The sequence below is a fragment of the Cyprinus carpio genome, chromosome B1 (assembly GCF_018340385.1).
Source record: "Cyprinus carpio isolate SPL01 chromosome B1, ASM1834038v1, whole genome shotgun sequence".
In the NCBI taxonomy this organism is placed as follows: Eukaryota; Metazoa; Chordata; class Actinopteri; order Cypriniformes; family Cyprinidae; genus Cyprinus; species Cyprinus carpio.
In genome coordinates this window covers 11,190,944-11,211,737 of record NC_056597.1, presented here as the reverse complement: position 1 = coordinate 11,211,737, position 20,794 = coordinate 11,190,944, and the positions used below count along the sequence as shown (strand labels likewise).

The following is a 20,794-nucleotide window of genomic DNA, read 5'->3' as shown; positions in this document are numbered from 1 at the left end:
TATAAATTACCATCTGACAATTTTACCCCTAATGAATGAGTAATGAGTGTTTGGTCATTAATATTGATTTAACCTGTGAGTTACAGCTTGATTAGCAGTGTGGAATATTTCCAAGACTTAAAGCAACTGGTCAGTCTATAGAGCCATCAGGGGTCATTGTTAATAATCATAATACAGAAGAGACTTGCCGCACCTTGAACTAATGTGTAAAAAGAGTCAATGGAAGAAAGGTTGGTGGTGATGCTGACATCGTCATCTCGTCCTGATGTCTCAATGTCCACTGTTAGGGCTCTGTCCATCTCCCCAATTAGACTGGTGATAACTCCAGTGGGGAATGTCACATTCGTCAGACGTCCCTCGCTGTCATAGCTGCAAGGCAAAAATTACATTAGAACACCTTTTGCAATTGGACCTCACTGACATGCGGTCAGCAGTTCTCATGATGGAATAACATTAAGCAGACTAGTGTGCATGTACGGTTTGGAGTGAGTCCTCTGAAACCTTTGTATGTATGTTATCTGACAGAAATCAGAGTAGAAAGTGAAGAAAAACTTGAATATAGGATTACTTTTTAACAAATGCTGGCTAGTTTGAGTTGCCTTGCACACTCACTAATGGCCTTCTATATAAAATGGGGATCAATCCTTACCCAGATAATAATATAATAAAGACTTGTCTCATTGAAGTCACAATTGTTAAGGCCTGTCATTGCTTGCAGTGTCTTTGTGGTTATGGCAGGGTAGGTGAACAGACACAGAAGGACCTACCCCAGACTGGCAATATGCAAACCTTTTGATACACCACCAGCGGGAAAATGTCATACAAATTCATTTAGCATTTTTACCATGCTCTAAATAGCATGTGGTGAAATAAATGGTAGGTTTTGTAACTACAGGCTACACTTTTGCTGAAGGAGAGGACTTAGAAAAGCATTAAATCCTACAGCAGGAATGTGCGCTACAACAACAATCTATACAAAATGTTAGAAGTGGATTTGCGCAGCTTGTCAGTTAACAATGGCTCTGTGTAGTAACAGCTGCTCTATATGAAATCATGCACGTGATGTAATTTACCGCTGATTAGAGAACTGGCTTTACTGACGAGATGTGCATTAATTATCGGCTAATATTTATCGTGTACCCCTAAGAAAAAGATCTAATAATAATAATAAGGGAGGTTTAGATATGTGCTCTGTAAAGGATTGATAGAAGCACTCACTCATAAAATGTGGTCCAGCCAATTTGGATGCTCTTGGTGGCTAGCAGGCCGCTGTTGCCATGGTAGGTGAAGAGCACCAACTCCTGCCCCAGTGCTGTGAGGGTCTTAAGCCCTCCATTTGTACCAATCGTCAGCCAAATAACTTGGTTGTCAGGGGCAACAATACGCACTGGCATTCGATTGGGGTCTCGACGAACCCGAAGCGTATTTCCACTGCTATCTGTTACAGCGGTGATATCATCCTCATTGCTATAGCTGAAGTTGTACTTGTAGTCACCAGTGACCAAGCTCATAGTATACTGATGTGTTCCATTGGAGTCAAACACGTAGAGCTCTTGAGAAGCAGGTGAAGCAACTTCATAAAGACCAGAAGAGCCTTGTGGAGGTCGATTGTGACGTATGGCACGGATTCGAATGTTTCCCAGGTCAGCTACGTAGAGTGTTCCGTCAGGAGAGACCACCAGAGAGGAAGGAGCATTTAGCCTTGCATCTTTGGCATACCCATCACCTGTCTGGTAACAGTCACAGTTAGCATCATTCTTGCAATCGCAGTCAGAGGGCGCTCCTGCCAAATGAGAAATCTCGCCATCCGTGCTGACTTGTCTGATGCGGTTGATCTTCTTTTCATCCGTCTCTGCAATATAGAGGACTCCGCTGTAGGACAGAGCGATGGCTGTTGCACCTTCTAGAGTGGTCTGGATGGCACGCTTTCCCATGGTGTACTCGATGCCCGGCACCTGGCAATGCATAGGTCTGCCTGCCACAATGCGCACCTGCCTGTTCTCTGTTATCTGTAGTACAACATTGTTGTCAAGCACATAGATGGAGTTGTCCATAGGGTTGATGGCCAGGTCTGTGGGCCACTCTAAACGCACCTGCAGAGAGGACAGATCAAATAAGGAGGTGGATCACTTACGGAATCTTGCATAGATATACACACAGACAAAAACACGTTATTACATCTCCCGCTTGCTCTCTCACTCTGTGCGCAGTTGATGTTTGGGTCTGACACTGATGAAGAAGGATCCGTTACTTTGGAGGCTTAATACATTGGGTGCCTCTAGTTCATTCGATTTGCCTGTCGCTGGGTCATTTATTTTGCAACGGGATGCAATTCCTCAGCGCCTACAGGGAACAACTGTCTGGCAAAGAAAAGCACACCAAGAACAACACTGTCCACATGGAGGAATGGCCTCAACCAGACTTTTAAAGATGGCTTGGAAGGACAGTCTTGTCTGGACGTCTATTAATAAAAATAAAATTGTTCCCCAGCACACGCTTTCTTTCAGACATCGTTTATACTGAGAAAGCATAAGAATTCTTCTCTTGATCATGCATTGTCTTGTCTGTCTAAATTATCCGGTTTCAATATTTCTTCACAGTCTCGACAACTTCAATAATGCTGCCAAGTGCCAGTGGGGGAAAGTTATGCAATGGCATAATCTATAACTCGCTCTTGCAAAGATATGCCGACAATATAATTGTCAGCCTATTCTCAAAGCTTTGAGTGGATTCATTGAGACTTATTCTCAATGAAATCAACTTATATGGCATGACTGGGACATTCCTAGACCAGGTGTCTTCAGTTGTTCTCGTTCTCTTTTTGCTCTTTCACTTCCTGCTCTCTGGCCACACAGGCAGGTTAAGCGTCTTTGAAGAGCACCACATTAAAGCGTAATCGTTCTGAACTACAGCAGCTCCTGTGGATAAAAGCTTTCTGTACTCAGCCGTGGCCCGTCTGTGATTCCACCTTGTGCATAATGCATGAACTCAAGACCAGATTTTACTCAGGGCAAACAGATTTTACTTGGGTGCTCCACAACATGCCACCTAAAATGTTTTATCAACTCTCAGGTCACCACCTTATATGCAAGAGGCCAACTTGGTAGCCTCAGAAGCAGACAGAGTACTTTTATATGCTCTGGGGACGAACTTGATTTAGACTGAACATTTTAAAACCCTGAGTGAACCCAATATTTCCTTGAAGAGCACTTCAGTTATTTTCTGCTGTCCCTATTGGCCTTACTGAGGTAGGTGACAGTTGTGTAGGTTTGGCTGTATATACCCTTAATGATGCACATCGATGACTCGCAAGAGCAAACGTTTGCAAAATAATTGTGAGGCTGACACCAACTGTCTGGGTCTGTCCATACCTCATTGAGCTTCACTGAGCCTGGACCCAAGGGTATGTCAGACAACAGCCTTATGTCTCATCCCCAACCTCCATCACTTAGACAGAGACAAATGGGGTTGGTGGGGAGACAAGAAAACAGAAAGAGTGGGGAGGATGGATTCTGCCTAAGAACACGGATGAGGAAGTTTACTAAACACTGCATATCAGCCCTTTTCAAGCAAAAGACCCTCTTCATAATAAAGCTGCAGTTTTTAAAAAAAAGAGTCCTACTCACACACCCACAACAGAGATGTGTTTCCAAAGAACATAATTACTTGTTTGTTGCACTGGCTACTAGGGCAGCCAGTCACCTTGGACTTGCTCTGAGACCCAACAACATTAATGTAGCATCATGTATGTGTTTTCAGCTATTGCCATTGAAGAAATTTGCAGTCAACCATGATTCATTTATTCCAGAAGGTGCTCTATAATAGTGGGGTATTTATATATAACTAGGAGTATTCAGCTGATTGTGATCTCAGCATGGCTCCCATGAAGCAAACCAGTCCATGTACAATAAAAGAGCTTTTATTAGTCTACTGATTTGACTGCAGTCTTCATCTAATGTTCATCATCTTTTGCACTATTACTTTCTTTGTGTCTAACAGATGAAATTCTAACGGATCATATGTTTTCTCTCTGAGATCAGGTGATTAGATGCATTTAGCACCAGAGGGAGAGCAGCCAGAGGGGGGAGCTCTAGGTCTTCAAGGAAGTTTCTCTGGCTTTCGTTTGGGTGGAGGCTACCACAGAGGGCTGAGCTCAGTCTTTTTGTTCCTGATTTGGGCCTTATAGTATGTCTTGAGGTTAGTGGATAGATAGTAGGTCATAGTGCAGTCTACTATAAGTGGTTGGCTCGAAAAACAAACTAATTCAGCTTGAAGTCTGCAAGCTCTAGAGCTCTGTGTTGTGGTCTTTTAAATAGTAAACTGTTACTTATAGGGCTCCTCTGATAGTAAAATCGTTTAATAATTATCATAAAACAAATACAAACTAATATTAAAATGTAAAAAGAATAATACTGCATTTTTTAATAATTAATCTCACAAATCTCATTTGAAAAACTCTATTAGGGACAACATGAAAAACAATTGTGCCTTCCAGTTCAAATGAGGCAACAGTTTCAATTGCTTACAGCCTAGGGCTGCCCCCTAATAGTAAATAGAAATGCCCCATAATTGTCTAGAACTTGGTCGACCAAAATTTTATTAGTTGCTTAGTCCCAGAAAAAAAAAATCCACATGAAGTGGCAAAATCAAACAGTTTGTGATGGACAAATTGTTAACGGCTGGTCTATGTTGTAATATTGTACATTGGGCAGGACATACACTCACCTAACCTTCATCGACCTCAAATATAGCTTATCATCTGAAATATGTATGTAGTAGCAACTTTACATGGCAGCTCAATCTGATGTTAGCCTAGAAAAAAGTGCTCTGTTCACGTGTTTGTGCGGAGTGTGGAAGCTGAACAGCATGCTTGGGCTACTGCGATCATTTGCTCTTAAAATATTTTGTCATTTTTTGTCATACAGATAAGAGTAATGCATCTTTCGTATCTGTAAAGACTACGTTTATTCATGTGCACTCAGAATAACAATGAAACGTGCTTTTGTAAAATAATTAAAGCAAACAGGATGCGCTTTCTGCTGTCTCGGACTCTATGAACTTGAGTGCGTCAATTTCGAAACTCTGTGTATTCTTGCCTTATTACAGACATGAAATATATATATAGACAGTGAAACTTTTAAATGAACCAATTCAAATAGAAAACAAATATTCTCAGATTATGTAATTCATATAAAACATGCATACAGGAACATACTGTGGAGATGACGAGTCAGTGTCGCTGACTTCATCTCTTAAACCGAAAACAGAAAGCACTAGTGTATCAATAAATTATTAAAACGTTAATGCAGCACTTGCTGTTTTTCCCTAAGACATTCATAATTATAATATTTGCCGGTGCACTGTGGCAAGCCTTTTTTGCGTGCGCTTGAGGGCTTATTAGGCTATGTAAAGGCTCATTATTATGATTTATATGGTTTATTAATAAAAGTGCGACTAATAGTTGACTAATGCTTAAAATGAACGACTACTAGTCGACCAGAAAAATCTTTAGTCGAGGGCAGCCCTATTCCAGCCTTTGCCTTTATATTTGAAACGAGGCCACTCATCCTAACACTACTTCAATGATAAAGCCAGAGGATCAGGCTTTAACAGTTGAATCTTTGTACTAAGAATCACAGATTGCATTCTGAAATAAATCGAAGCTTGGCCTTTCTGCCCTCTAATATTTTGTTTTAGCCCAGTGGCATAACTCGACTGAATTCAACTCCATAAATCATACTACATTCAGGTTTTCGTTTGTGGCAGCAAAAATAGACAAATTAATATTTAAGATTGAAGTGCATTAAACAGCGACATAGAGCAGGTGAGTATGAATGTATACCTGTCCGATATGCATGCTGGTATCACAGGTCAGAGGACGAGCGGATGTGAGGTCATTAGACCCCAGCAGTGTTGAGATGATGCCATTCCGGTCTACTTTCCTGATCATGGTACCATCCACAAAGTAGATGAACCCATTCTTATCCACAGCAATGCCTGTAATGTAGAGAGGGGGCAGATGTGACAGCTGCAAATAGACACACACTGCACCTGCAAACAGGCGAAACACGACTGGTACACATGTCATGCTTGCCCCTGTGGTTTCCAGGTCACTGAAGACGCGGCACTCTGTGAATAATTCACAATGTGCTTTTGGGTGGTGAATTATTCCTGAGCTAAGAGTGATGTTGAGTGCAAGTAATATTCAGGAAGCAGTTTTTTTTTTTTTTTAATCTAGTCAGAGCTAAAAACCAAGAGGAAAGGAACTGAACCTTCTGACGCTCTGATTCAGTGAGGATCACAGGCCTCTCTAGTCACAGAAATGTATGTGTCTGTGTGGACTACTTAATAGCTGGCTTTTGCTGTGTTGATAAGTTTAACTAAACCCATCTTACTTAAATAGCAAAAATAATTTTTATGCTATTTGTGTGTGAGAGAGAGAACAGAAGTGTGTTGTGTTCAGCTAGTGTCCATATTGATTAGTGCACGATCAATCTCTTTACCTTTGGGTCCTAGCAGTAGCGCCTCAGTGGCCTTGCCTCCATCCCCACATCGAGCCTCGTCAAACGGCAAACACTGCTCTCCGGTCCCTGCCACAACCTCTGCGTTCTGCAGCAGCTCTTTGGTCCCCGTCAGGGCTTTAGGCCTGAAGATCCTTCGTGAGTTGGTGTCCGAAACATACAGCTGACCTGTCATTGGGTCTGTTGCTAGGTAGTATCTATGTGCAGGATTGTTGCTAACAGGACAAAGGTAGAAATACCACAATTACAAAAAGAGCAGTATAGTATACTAGCAAACAAAAACAGTCATGATTTATAAACAAATAGATACAGCAACAATGAATGGGTGAACAAGCAATGCTTAAAGCAATGAATAACTGAACAGATTTAAGTTGGTGCAAGTTGACTGTAAACTATTATAGTCAAAAGTTAAAGACCTACAGATGTATAGAAACTTAATCACTGATCACTAGTTATTGTGTTTATTGCTTAAGTTAATGTACTTGTTTTGCCCGACCGGTTAGAGGGGAAAGGAGTTGAGCACTCTGTCAGAGTGAACCTAATGCGTTATGACTGGAAATCACTATCGTCTGACACAAACATAATGATGCCCACCAAACTGTCACATCCTTTCAATCATTTGCACTTTCCATCCGCACCCCTACGAGAGAGGAAAAAGCCAGCGAGCAACATGAAGTGATGTATCTGTTCGCAGTGTTTCAATTAGAAACGACTAAGGTCTAAGAATAGTGGGCAGTCACCTTGCAAGAGGGTTGGCTGACGGGCAGGCCATTTTCGATTGAAACAGATGCGGGTTGCTGTAGCTGAAGCATCTGCTTTGTACAGTAACAATCTACTAACTTTTATTTATGTTTTAAAAAAGGTCTCGGTCCCTGATCTTTTATGAGATTTGCTGTGTGATGCAGGGTTCCATACTTAAACTGATCCTTTTTTTAGTTATTAGTTATTTGCTCTATGCCAAGACCTAGTGAGCTGTCTATGGAGGTAGGATTTTAAGGCATCATAGGCATGCTCCTGATGTGAAGTTCACCTAAGGTACCTCAGCGAAGAAGCTCATTATGTTTTAGAGCAGAGATTGTGTTTACAGAAAAGAAATGGAAAGCAATATAAAGTAGATCTATAAAGCTTTCACATGTGCTAATTACACTGTTCATAATTTGAATCAGCATGCTTCCACCAACACAGACAAGGGGCTAAGAAAGTCTCAGGATGATGTTAGTTACTGTTGCTATGTGCCACAGACACCACATCACACTTATAGAAAATAAAGATCAAACAGGCTAAAACTAATATAGCATAAAACATTTTGCTGTGCCAAATGGAAACAAATGTGAGTTCTGGGAGTGAAGCGGATTAGAGTTGGCATGGTTTAAGGACGCTGAGGTTTGGGGTCAATAATCTTCTTAGTTTATGAAGCTCTGTGGGGCATTAGGGTATATGGGCGCGCCTTGATGACACATACAGATGGGCTGAGACATCTGGGACAAGATGAAGACGAAGGCTAGCCATTAGGTGGCTTGTAATGTTCACCAGCCAGCAACAGTGGTTGTGAATTAATAACTCTTAGCACTTATTAATTCAGAGTCATTAATGCTTAATGGGCCGTTTTTGTTTCTCAGAAGCATTGAGAAATGTTGGCGAAAAGATTGATGTGTCTAAAAATACGCCCATTTAATTACTTAAACTCAACCATTTTGCCCACACACGGTGCAACCATATAGCAAAGTTGGCTTCTAATTCCATTTTAAATGATTTGGTAGGAGACAGAGAGGAATGGTTAGGATGTCCATGGGATTCCTAAATTTATCCCTGGTTGCAAATTTATTCAACAGGCTCTAATGGCTTTGGCTCGCCCACTTCAAATTACTTGCATTTATTTCCATTCATGAGCTCCATACATCTGCGATTAAACCCTACAGAGGTTTCGAAAAGAACTTAATGTAGGATATCAACATCTACTGCGCTCTGTACATCGCCCCTCAACTGGAACTATACAAACATGTGTGGGATGATGAGGGTCTATTTGCAGTGTTTATCAGGAACTCCTGCTTGTCCAGGGCGGAGACATTTGGAGCAGTTAACCTAAGTACTAGAGACCTGTCAGGAGAGGTTTTTGTCCTGAATCCTTCCTGAGAAAACAGGTCTACACTAGTGTCAGCTAAAATGGACGTCTGTGTATTTTACTTAAGTCTTTGCTGACTGATTTGGCCACCGATTCAAAGTGCAGACGAAATTCTAAAAACAAAATAGTTCTTTCTAAGCTACATGAGGTATCTTTTGTCTTTCTGGTTTATGCAGTATGCCACATTAAAAGAAAATATTTTATATGAGTTCGACATAATGCCTCAGCTAAGCTACCCTTATATCCACACAAGTGGAGAGATTTCACAGAGACGGACAAAAAAGAGCTGAAAGGAATTTCTCGTTGTGTTGGGAACTTCCCCATGGGAGTTGTGATGTTGATTTATAAACCACTGACATACTAAGATTGTGTTTGAAGAAAAATGATAGCCATTATGCTGAATATTCTAAAGATTTTGTCATAACCTGTACAGTAGTGTTTCCAAGGGATCTACTCCATTCCTGCACCATCAACAAAAACATCTGAAGATCTACTAAATATATAGTGAAGCCCAAAGTCTAAGACCACACTGAAAAAAAGGCAATTGATTTAAAAACTGACCATCTGAGTTATTTGTATAAAAGTTCAGATTTCCTTCCACTGTACACATGGAAAGCTTTTAAAATTATGCTGTTTCACATGATCAGGTTTTACACAAACCTGTGGAAATCATGCAGATAGAGTTTGACAAATTTTTACTTAAACTTACATTTATGCTGATAAAAAAATAAATAAAAAATGTGACTCAAATAATACAAAGAAAACATCTGAAGCAGATGACACACATTTACGTTTGCTTCTGATAGCATGCTACAACACTTATGGAGAGACAAACACTTGTGTAAAGAATGGCCTGCAACCAGACTGAAAGAGGCTGTGCATCTGTGAGAGAGTAGGAATGGCTTACCTATGTCTGAAATCTTTATTTCTTAGGGTAGCAGAAATAAGAGAGATAAGAAAAGGGAGAGAGAGTAAAACAGCAGAAGCACATAAATCTTGTCAAGAAAGGGAAAAAAACAGGTGTGCATTTATTAATCTCTACTTCTAACACATAGACGGGAAATAATGCAGCAAGATGGGCCTGTTAGCTGTACTTTGTCTTGTTTCTTAAACGGAGTTGGATGTGTGAATATTCCACCTGGGAACTGAAGAGCAGTATGAGCTCACAGCACACGCTGAGGTTAACAGGCCCATAATAGCAAATTGATTGTGTCCCAGACAATGAAAAGCAATTCCTTAAACATTGCCTTTAGCCGCACAGAAGCCACGCTGTGAATATGTCACACAGAGGACCACCATTTCATTTTCTTCATCCATGTGTTTTACGGCTTTAATGAAGGAATTTAATTTACAGGAGCAGCAGACACACAAAGATGATACTGAAACCTGTTAAGTGCTGGGCCATTTATAGAGACCTCGTGTGAGCACACATATGAGAGATTTTTGCGCGGGTATCAAGTTGGGGGCAGATGGAAGGAACGGAAGATGATAAGATAAGGTTAAAAATACAGTAAGTGTCAATGATAGAAAGACACAGGCAGAGAAAACATGAGATGGAAAACGAGAGGCAGCTAAAAGGAAGAGACAGACGATTTAGGCCGAAAGAGAAAGGAACAAGAGATAAGGAAAGAGAGGAGATAAGAGGTAGTGGTCATGTATCACCGCAATGGCTAAATGAGGTGCTGCAGGAGAGTGGAGAGTGACATGGAGGGCCCTCTAGGCCCTGCTGAGTGTGAGGGAAGAATTTATGATCATTTCAGCGAGAGTCTATAAAAGACCCGAGACACGGCTCTGATTTCATATAGAGGAACCCTGAGAGCACTTTGAAAGAATATCTACGTGTCTCTTTCTCTGTAGATGTGTGAGCCCACTCTAGATCTAAGGAAAGGAAATGACAGGTCTCGAGGTTTGAAAGAAAAGGGCACATGTGTTCACCTCATGCTTGTAATGTATCAGCTCTGCACTTCATGGTGTTTAGATTATAGACACACTGTGATCACAGTCAGGAGGGAATATACTTTGAATATTTCAGATAGTTTAGATTATTAAATCACTATCACCACTGTTTCTTTTTTTAAACAAATATTGAACAATCAAAACAATTTTTTTTCTATTATAGATGGAACATTTGACAGCTTTTTGGAGATATTTTCCTCATGTCACTCCAAATGTGAATGTGTTTGTATCCTCTGTGGAATGTAAAAGGAATTAATTTTATATTATGTGAAGACTTCTATTTTCCATACACTGAAAGTGAGTGGAGACTAGGGCTGTTGAGTTTAATTTGACCAACAAGAACAAGTATGACATACAAAATAACTCCTTTCCATATATTTACATCTTAGCTTGCATTTAGAGATTCAAACATTTTAATACTAAAAATGCAATTTTTTTAAAGGGGTCATATGACGTTGCCAAAAAATAATATTATTTTGTGTATTTGGTGTAATGAAGTGTGTTTATGTGGTTTAATGTTCAAAAAACATTATATTCCATATACTATACATTATTGTTTTCTAATATTTGGTTTGAACTGTTCTGGAACAGTGTTGTAAATACAACTTAACCACTGATTTCTAGTTGTGTCCTCTTTTGGAAGGCCAAACAAAGTATTTTCGTTTTCACAATAAAACATATCCAGCATGTCTACGAGATGTTGAGGGGGGAAGAATAATTAATAGAGAGTGAATGTTAGTTATTCTTTCTTTGTTTGAGTGTTTGTTTGGTGTTTTTTATGTATTTCTACACAGTGACGTAGACGTGGGCGTGTGTTAAAATGAGGCGTTTTAGGAAGGCTTGGATGAGTTCTAACGTTTATAAAGAATATCTCTTTGGGTTTGAGACTTTAGTCTTTGCAACTTTAGGGATCTTATCTATGCACAAACAGATTGTAACACTCTAAAGAGAATGGAAAACTTGAAATCGCATCATATGACCCCTTTAATATTCACTTTGTGGATTGTAACACTTCAAAGAGAAAGGAAAACTTGAAATCGCATCTTTTTGAATGTCAACTGAAATTGAAATTAAACTAAACAACAATAGATTTGGTGGCATATAAAATGTTCTGCAACCAACAAAATACAATTACCTTTCAATGAAAGAACAAACATACTTCGAATCAACAGCTTCTTTAAATTATAAGCTTTATGGCTATATTAAAAATCTCTGATTAATCTCTTTGAAGAAACCAAAACAACTTTGTTTAGTTGGCAGAAAAACTCTGAGAGATAAACACTGTTATTTCTCTAAGCTCAGTAAATAAACACACACACAGACGTGCACACACACAGCCTTTGATGTGGGCTGGACGAGCTCAATAGAAGGCTTGTGGCGGATCATAAAAAAGCGAGGTATGGGAATATGCATTTCTTCTTGGCTTAAGGGGGCGAGAGCACCAGTAATGAGTCACCCTCTACAGACGAGAACTCTGTCAGCATGTTCTTCTCAGACCACATGAGCCTTACACTGGGCTGAGTGCCCCATATTAGTCTAACAACATGCAATGTTCATATCATTAGCACAAAGGCTACATTATATTGTTTTTTTAATGTTCTAGCTTGTGTTTCTTACCTCAGCTCCATAACACTGGTAACGTTTCCAGAGGGAAAGATGCGTCTGATGTAGTTGAAGTCACCAACGAATAGGCTGCCATCAGATCCACAGGCGAGGGCCACTGGAGCCAGCAGTTTGTTGCCATCAGCCTGGCCATTACAGCTGGGGCAGGAGATACTGCGCCTGCGCCCATTACCCATAATGGTGCTGATCACTGGAGGCTGCTGGGAGATGAAGACGTTCTCACCGTTGCCTTTGTACAGGATGCCTGCGGCACAGGAAGAGAGGGTTGTGTGGGTGAGCAACTCTATAGTATATCATCACGGAGCTGAATTTGGAAAGATGAAGAGGCAAATTAAAAATGAATAGCATGATCTAATGAATATCCGTAATAGTGATTCTGATGATGTAATGTTCATTTATTTGTTTAATATACAATAGTCAACAGTTAGATCCAGTACTCTAATATGATTGGATAAGTTAGTTCAAAAGGCTGTGTTTGGAACATTCCAGATAGGCTGTCAGTCTGTGTTGCTCTGTATATATGCATTATTATGTATACAGATCAACACAGACAAAACATTCACCGACACTCTGTCTGGAAAGCTGCAAACTCAGACATGATTGTTTGTGTGTGTGTACCTAAGGACAGGCTGCGCTCAAGGCCAGAAATGCGATAGTTCAGGGATTGAAGCTACAACCTTTCAGTTATCAGCCTGAATCTCAAACCATTAGACCACACCAAACCAATCAAACAATAATCAAAGAAAAGGAATGAGCCATAAAAATGTAATCAGCGATACCCGTTAAGTGAATGAGAGGACAGTTTATCTATGCAGCATCTCATTACTGCTATAATAACCTATAAATCCCATGCACAACAAGAGATCTGTTTAGTTCATTTAGTATTCTACCTCTTTATCTATACCTTTGGTTAAATAGGATATTAAATTACTATTTTTTATCTTTTTAATTAAATAAATTAGGCTGAAATAAACAAGGAAACTTATCAAATTGATATTATGAGCAATTAGGAAAAAAGAACTGCTTCATATCTTACGTATTAGCATTTCTTAAACAGTAATTAATTTTTGCTTTTGAATATTTTATTCTCAGATGTTTTTCACCTTAATGTAATGCTATCAAAGGGTGTTGCCGTTTTCAAACTGGTTCACAGAACCATCTGGCATATAGTAAGGTAGCATTCTGATAATTCAAGTGCTAATATATTCAGCAGTGAGAAAAGGGGGCAATCTGGCAGAAGTTCAGAATCAATAAACAGCCCAAACACATGCTGCCAGAATGATTATATGGCACTGGCGACTTAAGCAAATCGATTAATCGAATCACATGATGAAACGACTGTTGGGTGCATCACAGTAAGTTTTAAAAAATAAAAACCACATCAATATATATTTCTATGTTTTTGTTCCCTCGTATTAGTTCCAAATGAAAAACAAATACTCATCCCCTCACACACTGTTAAAATGATTTCACAAACTGCTGTGGACTCTTTTCAGACTTTTGTAAACTTGTTTTAAGCTTTTATTCTGAGAACATTTGCCTGTGAAAACAGGTATAGCATTATTAATGTTAAATAAAAGCCAGTTAAGACTAACTGTGTCACCAAACTGTGCTTGAACAAGTCACTACCCATCGTGACTAAAGTTATTTCCTGTTTTTCTATCTGTGACTGTACCTCTTCAATTCTGAATCCAGGTAATAGACCGCGGTTAATCCTATAACCACAGCAATTGTGAATTTGCGTGCCTGCAAGGTCGAGTATATGTGGGGGAAAAGCATGTATGAGAGTGTTTCTGATAGTTTCACTGTATATTTGTGTTTGTGTGTGCGCACATGTTAAACACTGTGTGGGTTTGGGCTGTGTGATGAGCTTGCTTGGCCCCAGGTTTGGATTTGATCGTCGATGTTGTGCTGTAATATTCTCCCTCAGGAAATATTTTAATGGTGCACTAATAGCAACACCAGATTGGCCAAACCCCACCAGACTCCACTGTTGCCCCATCATTTCCCTTATGCCCTTACCTTGTTCCTCCGACAGCAGCATTGCTAGTACTGTTCACAGATTTTTCTTTTGTTTTATGAGAGGCTGGAATCGTATACATACACCAGATAAAAATGTGTAAATTGGTAAATGACAATAAGCAATGATAGTAACAAAAAATTATGACATTAAAAGAGGAGAAAATATGCCCTCAAACATTTCGACAATTGTTACACGCTCTGGGAAATGTGAAAATTACTTCCAGAAAAAGCTTACAAAAGTTTTTGTCAACTTTTTGAGAAACATGACTGAAGCCTGTAACGGGCAGGAAAGATCAAGCCTCAGGTTAGCAATAAGTAGAACGCAGGGGGGTCTTTTATCAGGCCCTGGAGTGGGGGAATAAAAAGGAATGAGGAGTTTTTTGATCTTTTTTTAATGCTGGTTAGGATCAAGGGGGCACCAGGAGAGGAGGGTCAGCAGGAACCATCACTAAAGCGTGCATTTAGAGACAAAAATATCTTCACGATTTATGAAAGGGAATTGCAAAATGTTGGAGGAGGGAAGACAAGCATCAGCGCTGACGTGCTCACTGGCACATTCACTTTTGGTAAATGAGCATGTCTCTTAGTTGACGTCTAACTCTCCACTAATAGGTTCTAATAAAAATACCTTCCAAATAGTTAAGTCTGTGTAACATAATCATATTTTAAAAATACGAGTCAGCAAGCCTTTGAAATTGTAATAAATGTGCAGCTGTGGTCAATAAGGAATTTACAAGCTATTGAATAGCTACCTGCTTTCACGATGGAAGAAACATTACATTTTAACAACCAGTTTTGAAATGTAAAGTGTGTTGAAAGAGCATGTTGCTTCAGCATGTTTTCTCCCTTCATTTGAGCAGGTCAATACTGCATAAATGTAACACAGCACTACAGTAAAACTGTTCATTTAGCAAACAGAAACCAGGGAATCCTTAAATACAAGATGCACTACCCCACAAGAAACTCAAAATATCTGGCCTGACACTTATGAAAGCCCAGAAATAAAGAAAATGAGATTTGAAAATCTTAAAAGGAAAAAGATCAAATATTCTATACTCCCATTGTCAGGCAGAGTTTACATTCACATTCATATTCTTTGCAGAAGCACACAAATCATATTAGATGGCAAGAACCAGCACAGAGAGCTGAGGATACATGACACCTGCTAAGCTAGGCCTCACAATTTCATACAGCGTGCTGAATTTAATGGTGTTGCTGGCTCTCGGTTCCCATAGAGAAAGCAAATAAGACAGAGAGAGAGAATGGAGACAGAGGGCATCAGGGAGAGACAAGCGATTCGTAGACGGAGCAGAAATAACATGTGTCACCACAAACCGCTGTCATCCACTATGAGTGCTCAAATTAGAGTCCACCACAAGTCTCCTGTCAACTGTGAACTCCACTAACTTCCTACTGCCTTCTCAGCACAAGCCCTCCACCCAGAAGGAGAGAGAGAAGTTGTGTTGCAAAACCTAGCTGCTACGCTGCCTACCTCAGAACAGTCACGGAACCTCAGAAGTGTCCGATTCGGAATGCTCTACATCGCCAGCAACTTGTATGCCACACAAATAGCACTACGCACTGGAGAGACCCGACTCAACTGGTTCCAATATAGTGTGAAGCATGAAAATACACAACTCGCACAAAGATTGTCACATTACAGTAATGAAACCCACACTGCACCTGTTTGATCTGCCGTATGAGGGCTTGGAAATGCGAGCGGATATATGTACACCCACATGCACAACAATGAATGTCTTCAATTAGACATACAGATCATGTCTGGCCCCAAATTGAGAACGGCTCATGATGTGGGATGTGCTGGATTATTCATGGACATCAGCAGGAACTTGTGTGACAAACAAATAGCACTATGCACTGGAGAGACTTGACTCAACTGGTTTTAGTATAGTCTGTAGCATGGAAATGCACAGCTCATTTGAAGAGTTCATTTGCAAAAACGGATAATTCCATTTTTATTTATTTTCATAAATCATGTTTATTGTGAATTCCAAGTAAAATCAATCAAACTGCAGTTGGGTTATTTTGATTAAGTGATAATAACTCAAATACAGGTAACTTACAAAATTAAAGTTCATTGAAAATATGTTTTTATATATTTAAAGTTTGTTAGCAAAAGCTGATAACTCCAAAAGTGTTTTTTGGCAAAAGCAGATAACTCCAGATTTCATGTTTCAGAGTTTAACAAAAACATTTGTTTAATCTTTGTAATCTGCTCAGCTGACAATGTAGACGCCTGACAAACTTTGTCAATACAGGGAGGAGCTTTTGCCTCACCATTGTGACATGCTGCTTTTGCAAGGCTTAGTGAAAAAGTTCAGCTTTTGGTTCCTTTTATGCCCTGAAGAAGTCGTCACAGGCTCATCAAGTTTGTCGAAATTATCCATCCTCAATCACTTTTAGTCAGCTTTGATGAAACTCCTCTAAGCTAGAACGTCTTTTTGAATTGTCTTGCAGCCTTGTCACCTGACCTGAATACGCTTGTTGGCTTATGCCTTGAAAGTGGACAATACTGGCTTTTCTGACAAAACATGTTTAGGGTTCAGATCACGCTGCATGTGGAGAATAATGCAAGGCAGTCAGTTAATTTTTTAAAGATGCCGTTTATCGGGATTTGCAAATGAAATCTTCGTTTTAATTACACCAAGCAATTTTTATCAATGTGAATGAAATATACTGTACATTTATTTCTAATTAATAATTCCCTTGCCACCTTCTGTGTAGTCAACTCACCATTTTGGAACAGCACAAGAGTGTGCGTCCAAAACACAGAGAATGTGAGCGTCAGTGTGTGATTTTTGGAGAGGAAGACTGTTTGCTTTGTGCATGCGTGTGCGTTAAAGATAAGACTGGACAGAACCAAAGACATTTAAGAGAGTAAGAGGAAGTGTTCTTACACACATCAAGTCAGAGTGTGCAGGTGAACTCAAAGTGTCCAAGTCAATAGAATGTTTTCTGTAAGCCTCCTTGCGAACACAGTTAGCTGCTTTTTGGGAGTTGCTTTGAAAACGGCGGGGTGTTCGAGACTGGGGTGGGGGGGTCTTCAAAGCTGCACTTCAAAGGATGACTTCATGCTGTGCTCGCTAAATTATTCACATCGGGCAACGTGCTGGAATTCTGCATCTAGCTCCTCTGTGCGCTAATTATGAGTGAGATCAATGACGCCATCTTAAGCCCCCTCTCGGGTGTGCTTGGGCACCGGTCCACACAGCAGCCACATCGCGGTCTAAACGTCCCCATAAATCTCAATATACCTCCTCCTCTGATCAACCACCCACCATCGATTAAGCCATTGAGCGAGGGATTGGCCGGAAGAGTGAGAGGGATGGAGGTACGTTGACAGAGGGCTGCTCTCTGAAGTACTTTTAGGCTACTCTGTAGCGATGCTTCACTAACAAAGACAAATTGGACAAGGGAGGCTCATTGGCCCTGGGAGAGACCCACGACCTTGACTTCAAACTGAGCTTCTCCGAGGGAGGTCGTTTTAAGATATACACAAACACGAAAACACATTTTCAATGGCTAATCGGAGCCATGCGCACTGGTCGCTCTTTCACGGAAATTACTTGTGGTCGCATTACAGTAATGAAACACACTCCGCACCTGTTTGATCTGCTGTACGAGGGCTTGGAAATAATAGTGTGAGCGGATATACATACACCCACATGCACAACAATGAATGTCTTCAATTAAACACACAGATTATGACCAGCCCCAGACTGGGAATGGCTCTTGACGTGGGACGTGCTGGATTATTCATTCAGGCATGCAGAGAGACAGCCCTCAGCTCATAATGATTGTGTGTACTGGTTCCTTTGATATGCATGACGTGTGTTTATATAAAAATCTGACAAAAGGGGACAGGTTATGAGTGGAAAGCAGTGATTTGCCAATAAAAGTCTGAATTGGAGTTTATAGCTGCTGTGTTTATGCTGGGTCAGAAACTGGATGAGATTATAGAGCTGAAGCTGTAGCCTACTCAATTTTCTTCCATTTACGCCTCACAAACCATCTGTCACTGCCTCCTTTTCTTTCTCTCAGCGTACCATTTAATGTCTTGTCTTCTACTGCACTTCTTTTCTCAACAACTCTCCTTCAATCTCTCCATTTTAAGACAATGTTTATGTTTTCCTCTCTTTTGTTAGAATCTGATAACGCTGCAAATATTTGCGAGATATATTTAAATAAGAATTGTATCAGACTGAAAACTGTGTCGCATTATATATATATATATATATATATATATATATATATATATAAGTACTTTATGTATTGGTTTTCTAAACTTGATTCCAGGCCTTTGTTTTTTTTAAAGTAATACATCACTTCTCAAAGGATTTGTTTATCTTCGCAGTCATAGCCACTGTGTCAGCTAATTTGAAAAATACATAAAAACAGTATGGAAAAGCAGTCATAAATCTTTGCAGAGCCGTGTGAAGTGCATGTGGGTGTGTATGTGTAGAAAGAGTGAGATTAGTCGTCATCAAGTATTATCAAAATCAATTTAATTTAATCATTTTGCCTCTACTGTGTGTTCATTTCTCACATCCGTTTTTTTGTCATTAATATTTCATGAACTTCTTCCCGACAGGTCCAAAGTCAATTTGAATAATGGGAAAACACCGTGTTTGGAGTCAGGACAAAACTAGTAATAAGCAGGTGATGCTTTTTATTTTATTTTTTTGGTCCAGAGTGTCTGTACCACACATGCAGCACAGCAGAAAAAAACAAGGAGCAAATCTGCGAACATGTTTCCCTCAATCACACATTCTGTCTTTGAAGATTTCCTGACTGGAAGTAATTGCAGTCCCAAAGAGAGGTGTTTGAATCTCTCTCCCTGACCTCCTGCTGTTAGGTGGAAGGAGGGGAGGTACAGTGGCTGAGCACTGACAGAGGCTGATAAGGGCAGATGAAAGGAATCAGAGGCTGAGATGGCGAGAGAGAACGAGAGAGGATGCAGGTAAACCCCGCAGGCTGTGGTGGTCCACATCAGAGAGTGAGGTGCGCTTGGCTCATGCAGCCAGATTCAAAGTTGCATTACATGCCTGCACATGACTAAAGCTGAACTCTATGGGATTTAGAAAGGGCAGTAAAGTCTAGCATGGCTGAATTTGCTGTGTCGGAGTGTGTGAGCGCTTGTGTGTGTGTGAGGTGAGAGGCAAACATGGGTGCAGCGGCCTTCAGGTAAAAATGAAAAAGAGACTGAGAGGGATGGAAAGATGGAGCCAAAATGCGATTACGCCACTTTCATGTGTATGTGTGTATGCGTGTGTTAAAGAAGGTTAGAGTGGAACACATATAAATACATATATATATATATATATGCACATTAAGGCAGCAGGTGATAGTGGAAGTGGGAGGGCTCTCCATAAGCAAGGGGATTCTGTGAATGAACTCTTTAAGATAGCATGCCTGACTGGAGCCTGTGCTAGCTGTGGCTTGTGGACATCCAAAGATGAACACAAACACAGACGGTGGTAGTGGCAGAGAGAGGGAGAAAAGGAGGGGACTTGACATTACAGTAAAAGAAAAAATACTCAGCCCCACCTTACCACCCTGTTTACAGTCAGTTTAACTCCTCTGCCTGCTTGAGAATCTTCATAGATGATGACTAATAAAGTAAGGACTAACTAACCACTATGATGCATGTACAGTAAGATTGGAGAACACGCGTACATTCTCTGGGTAAAAGATATACAAATTTTAGTATGGGGATTTTTATATCTTACCAGTGTATATGTGCTTAGATTAATAATGTATTTATGATGATTTTTACATAGTATTATATGTAGCAACCATATATACAAAAATCTGTATGTTTATATATGTTTCTGTAATAAAGGTTTTAAATGCATGTCTATTGTTGGAGCATTGTCAGATGACCAGAGTTTGACTCCTTAACTTAAGGACCTTTCCCAATCCCATCCCCCTTTCTCTACCACTTCCTGTCTGTCAATACTGTCATATAATAAGTCATATATACTTACATATGGCAAAATATTTCACATATGGAAATCTAATAAACGTACATATATTTCATCTGCTGTATGGGGGATCCTGCAGTCCTCCTCCACACCGAGCATATAATAGCCACTATGGGGATGAACACCTTTCTGAAGTCGAAAAAACAAATGGGATATCTTAAAATCTTGTGGATTTCATGGACATGAGTTGTCCATTGCAAATGCACATCAAGTGAGGCATTGGGACAAGGCTTTTGACTTGCCAATTGTAGCAATATAAAATCAGCCCCGGTAAATGCCTGTGCAAATACTGTATTAATATTTATTACACGGCTCTTTGGAATACTTGATTCTGATTATTCAGTAACTGAATCTTGCGGTCAAATACTTTTGTATAGTGATCGCTAAACCGTATAATTGGCAAAGTTTTCCTACACAGCTGTGCTAGTCTCTTGTTTCTGCTTCCTGTTGGGTCCTGATCAACCTGTCTTGGTTTATTTAGCGATACTGACCGGCTGACTGTGGATTAACTTAGTTTCTTTAGAAAAAACTGTGAACCTGAACAG

General features: G+C 40.0%; 1 protein-coding gene across 20 annotated transcripts in view; it reads right to left on the bottom strand.

The window, feature by feature from the left end:
* LOC109087252 (teneurin-3-like) overlaps positions 1-20,794 on the bottom strand; it is a 497,439-nt gene that overhangs the window by 10,155 nt on the left and 466,490 nt on the right. For 16 of the 20 annotated variants that reach the window (XM_042716547.1, XM_042716552.1, XM_042716548.1 and 13 more), the window contains 6 exons: positions 12,217-12,466; positions 9,551-9,571; positions 6,504-6,736; positions 5,843-5,997; positions 1,219-2,093; positions 194-369 (listed from right to left, as the gene is read on the bottom strand). In XM_042716547.1, the coding sequence (XP_042572481.1) occupies positions 194-369; positions 1,219-2,093; positions 5,843-5,997; positions 6,504-6,736; positions 9,551-9,571; positions 12,217-12,466 (1,710 nt within the window). The remainder of the gene's footprint in view (positions 1-193; positions 370-1,218; positions 2,094-5,842; positions 5,998-6,503; positions 6,737-9,550; positions 9,572-12,216; positions 12,467-20,794) is intronic. The other 4 variants (XM_042716553.1, XM_042716557.1, XM_042716559.1 and 1 more) reach the window with 1 other exon arrangement.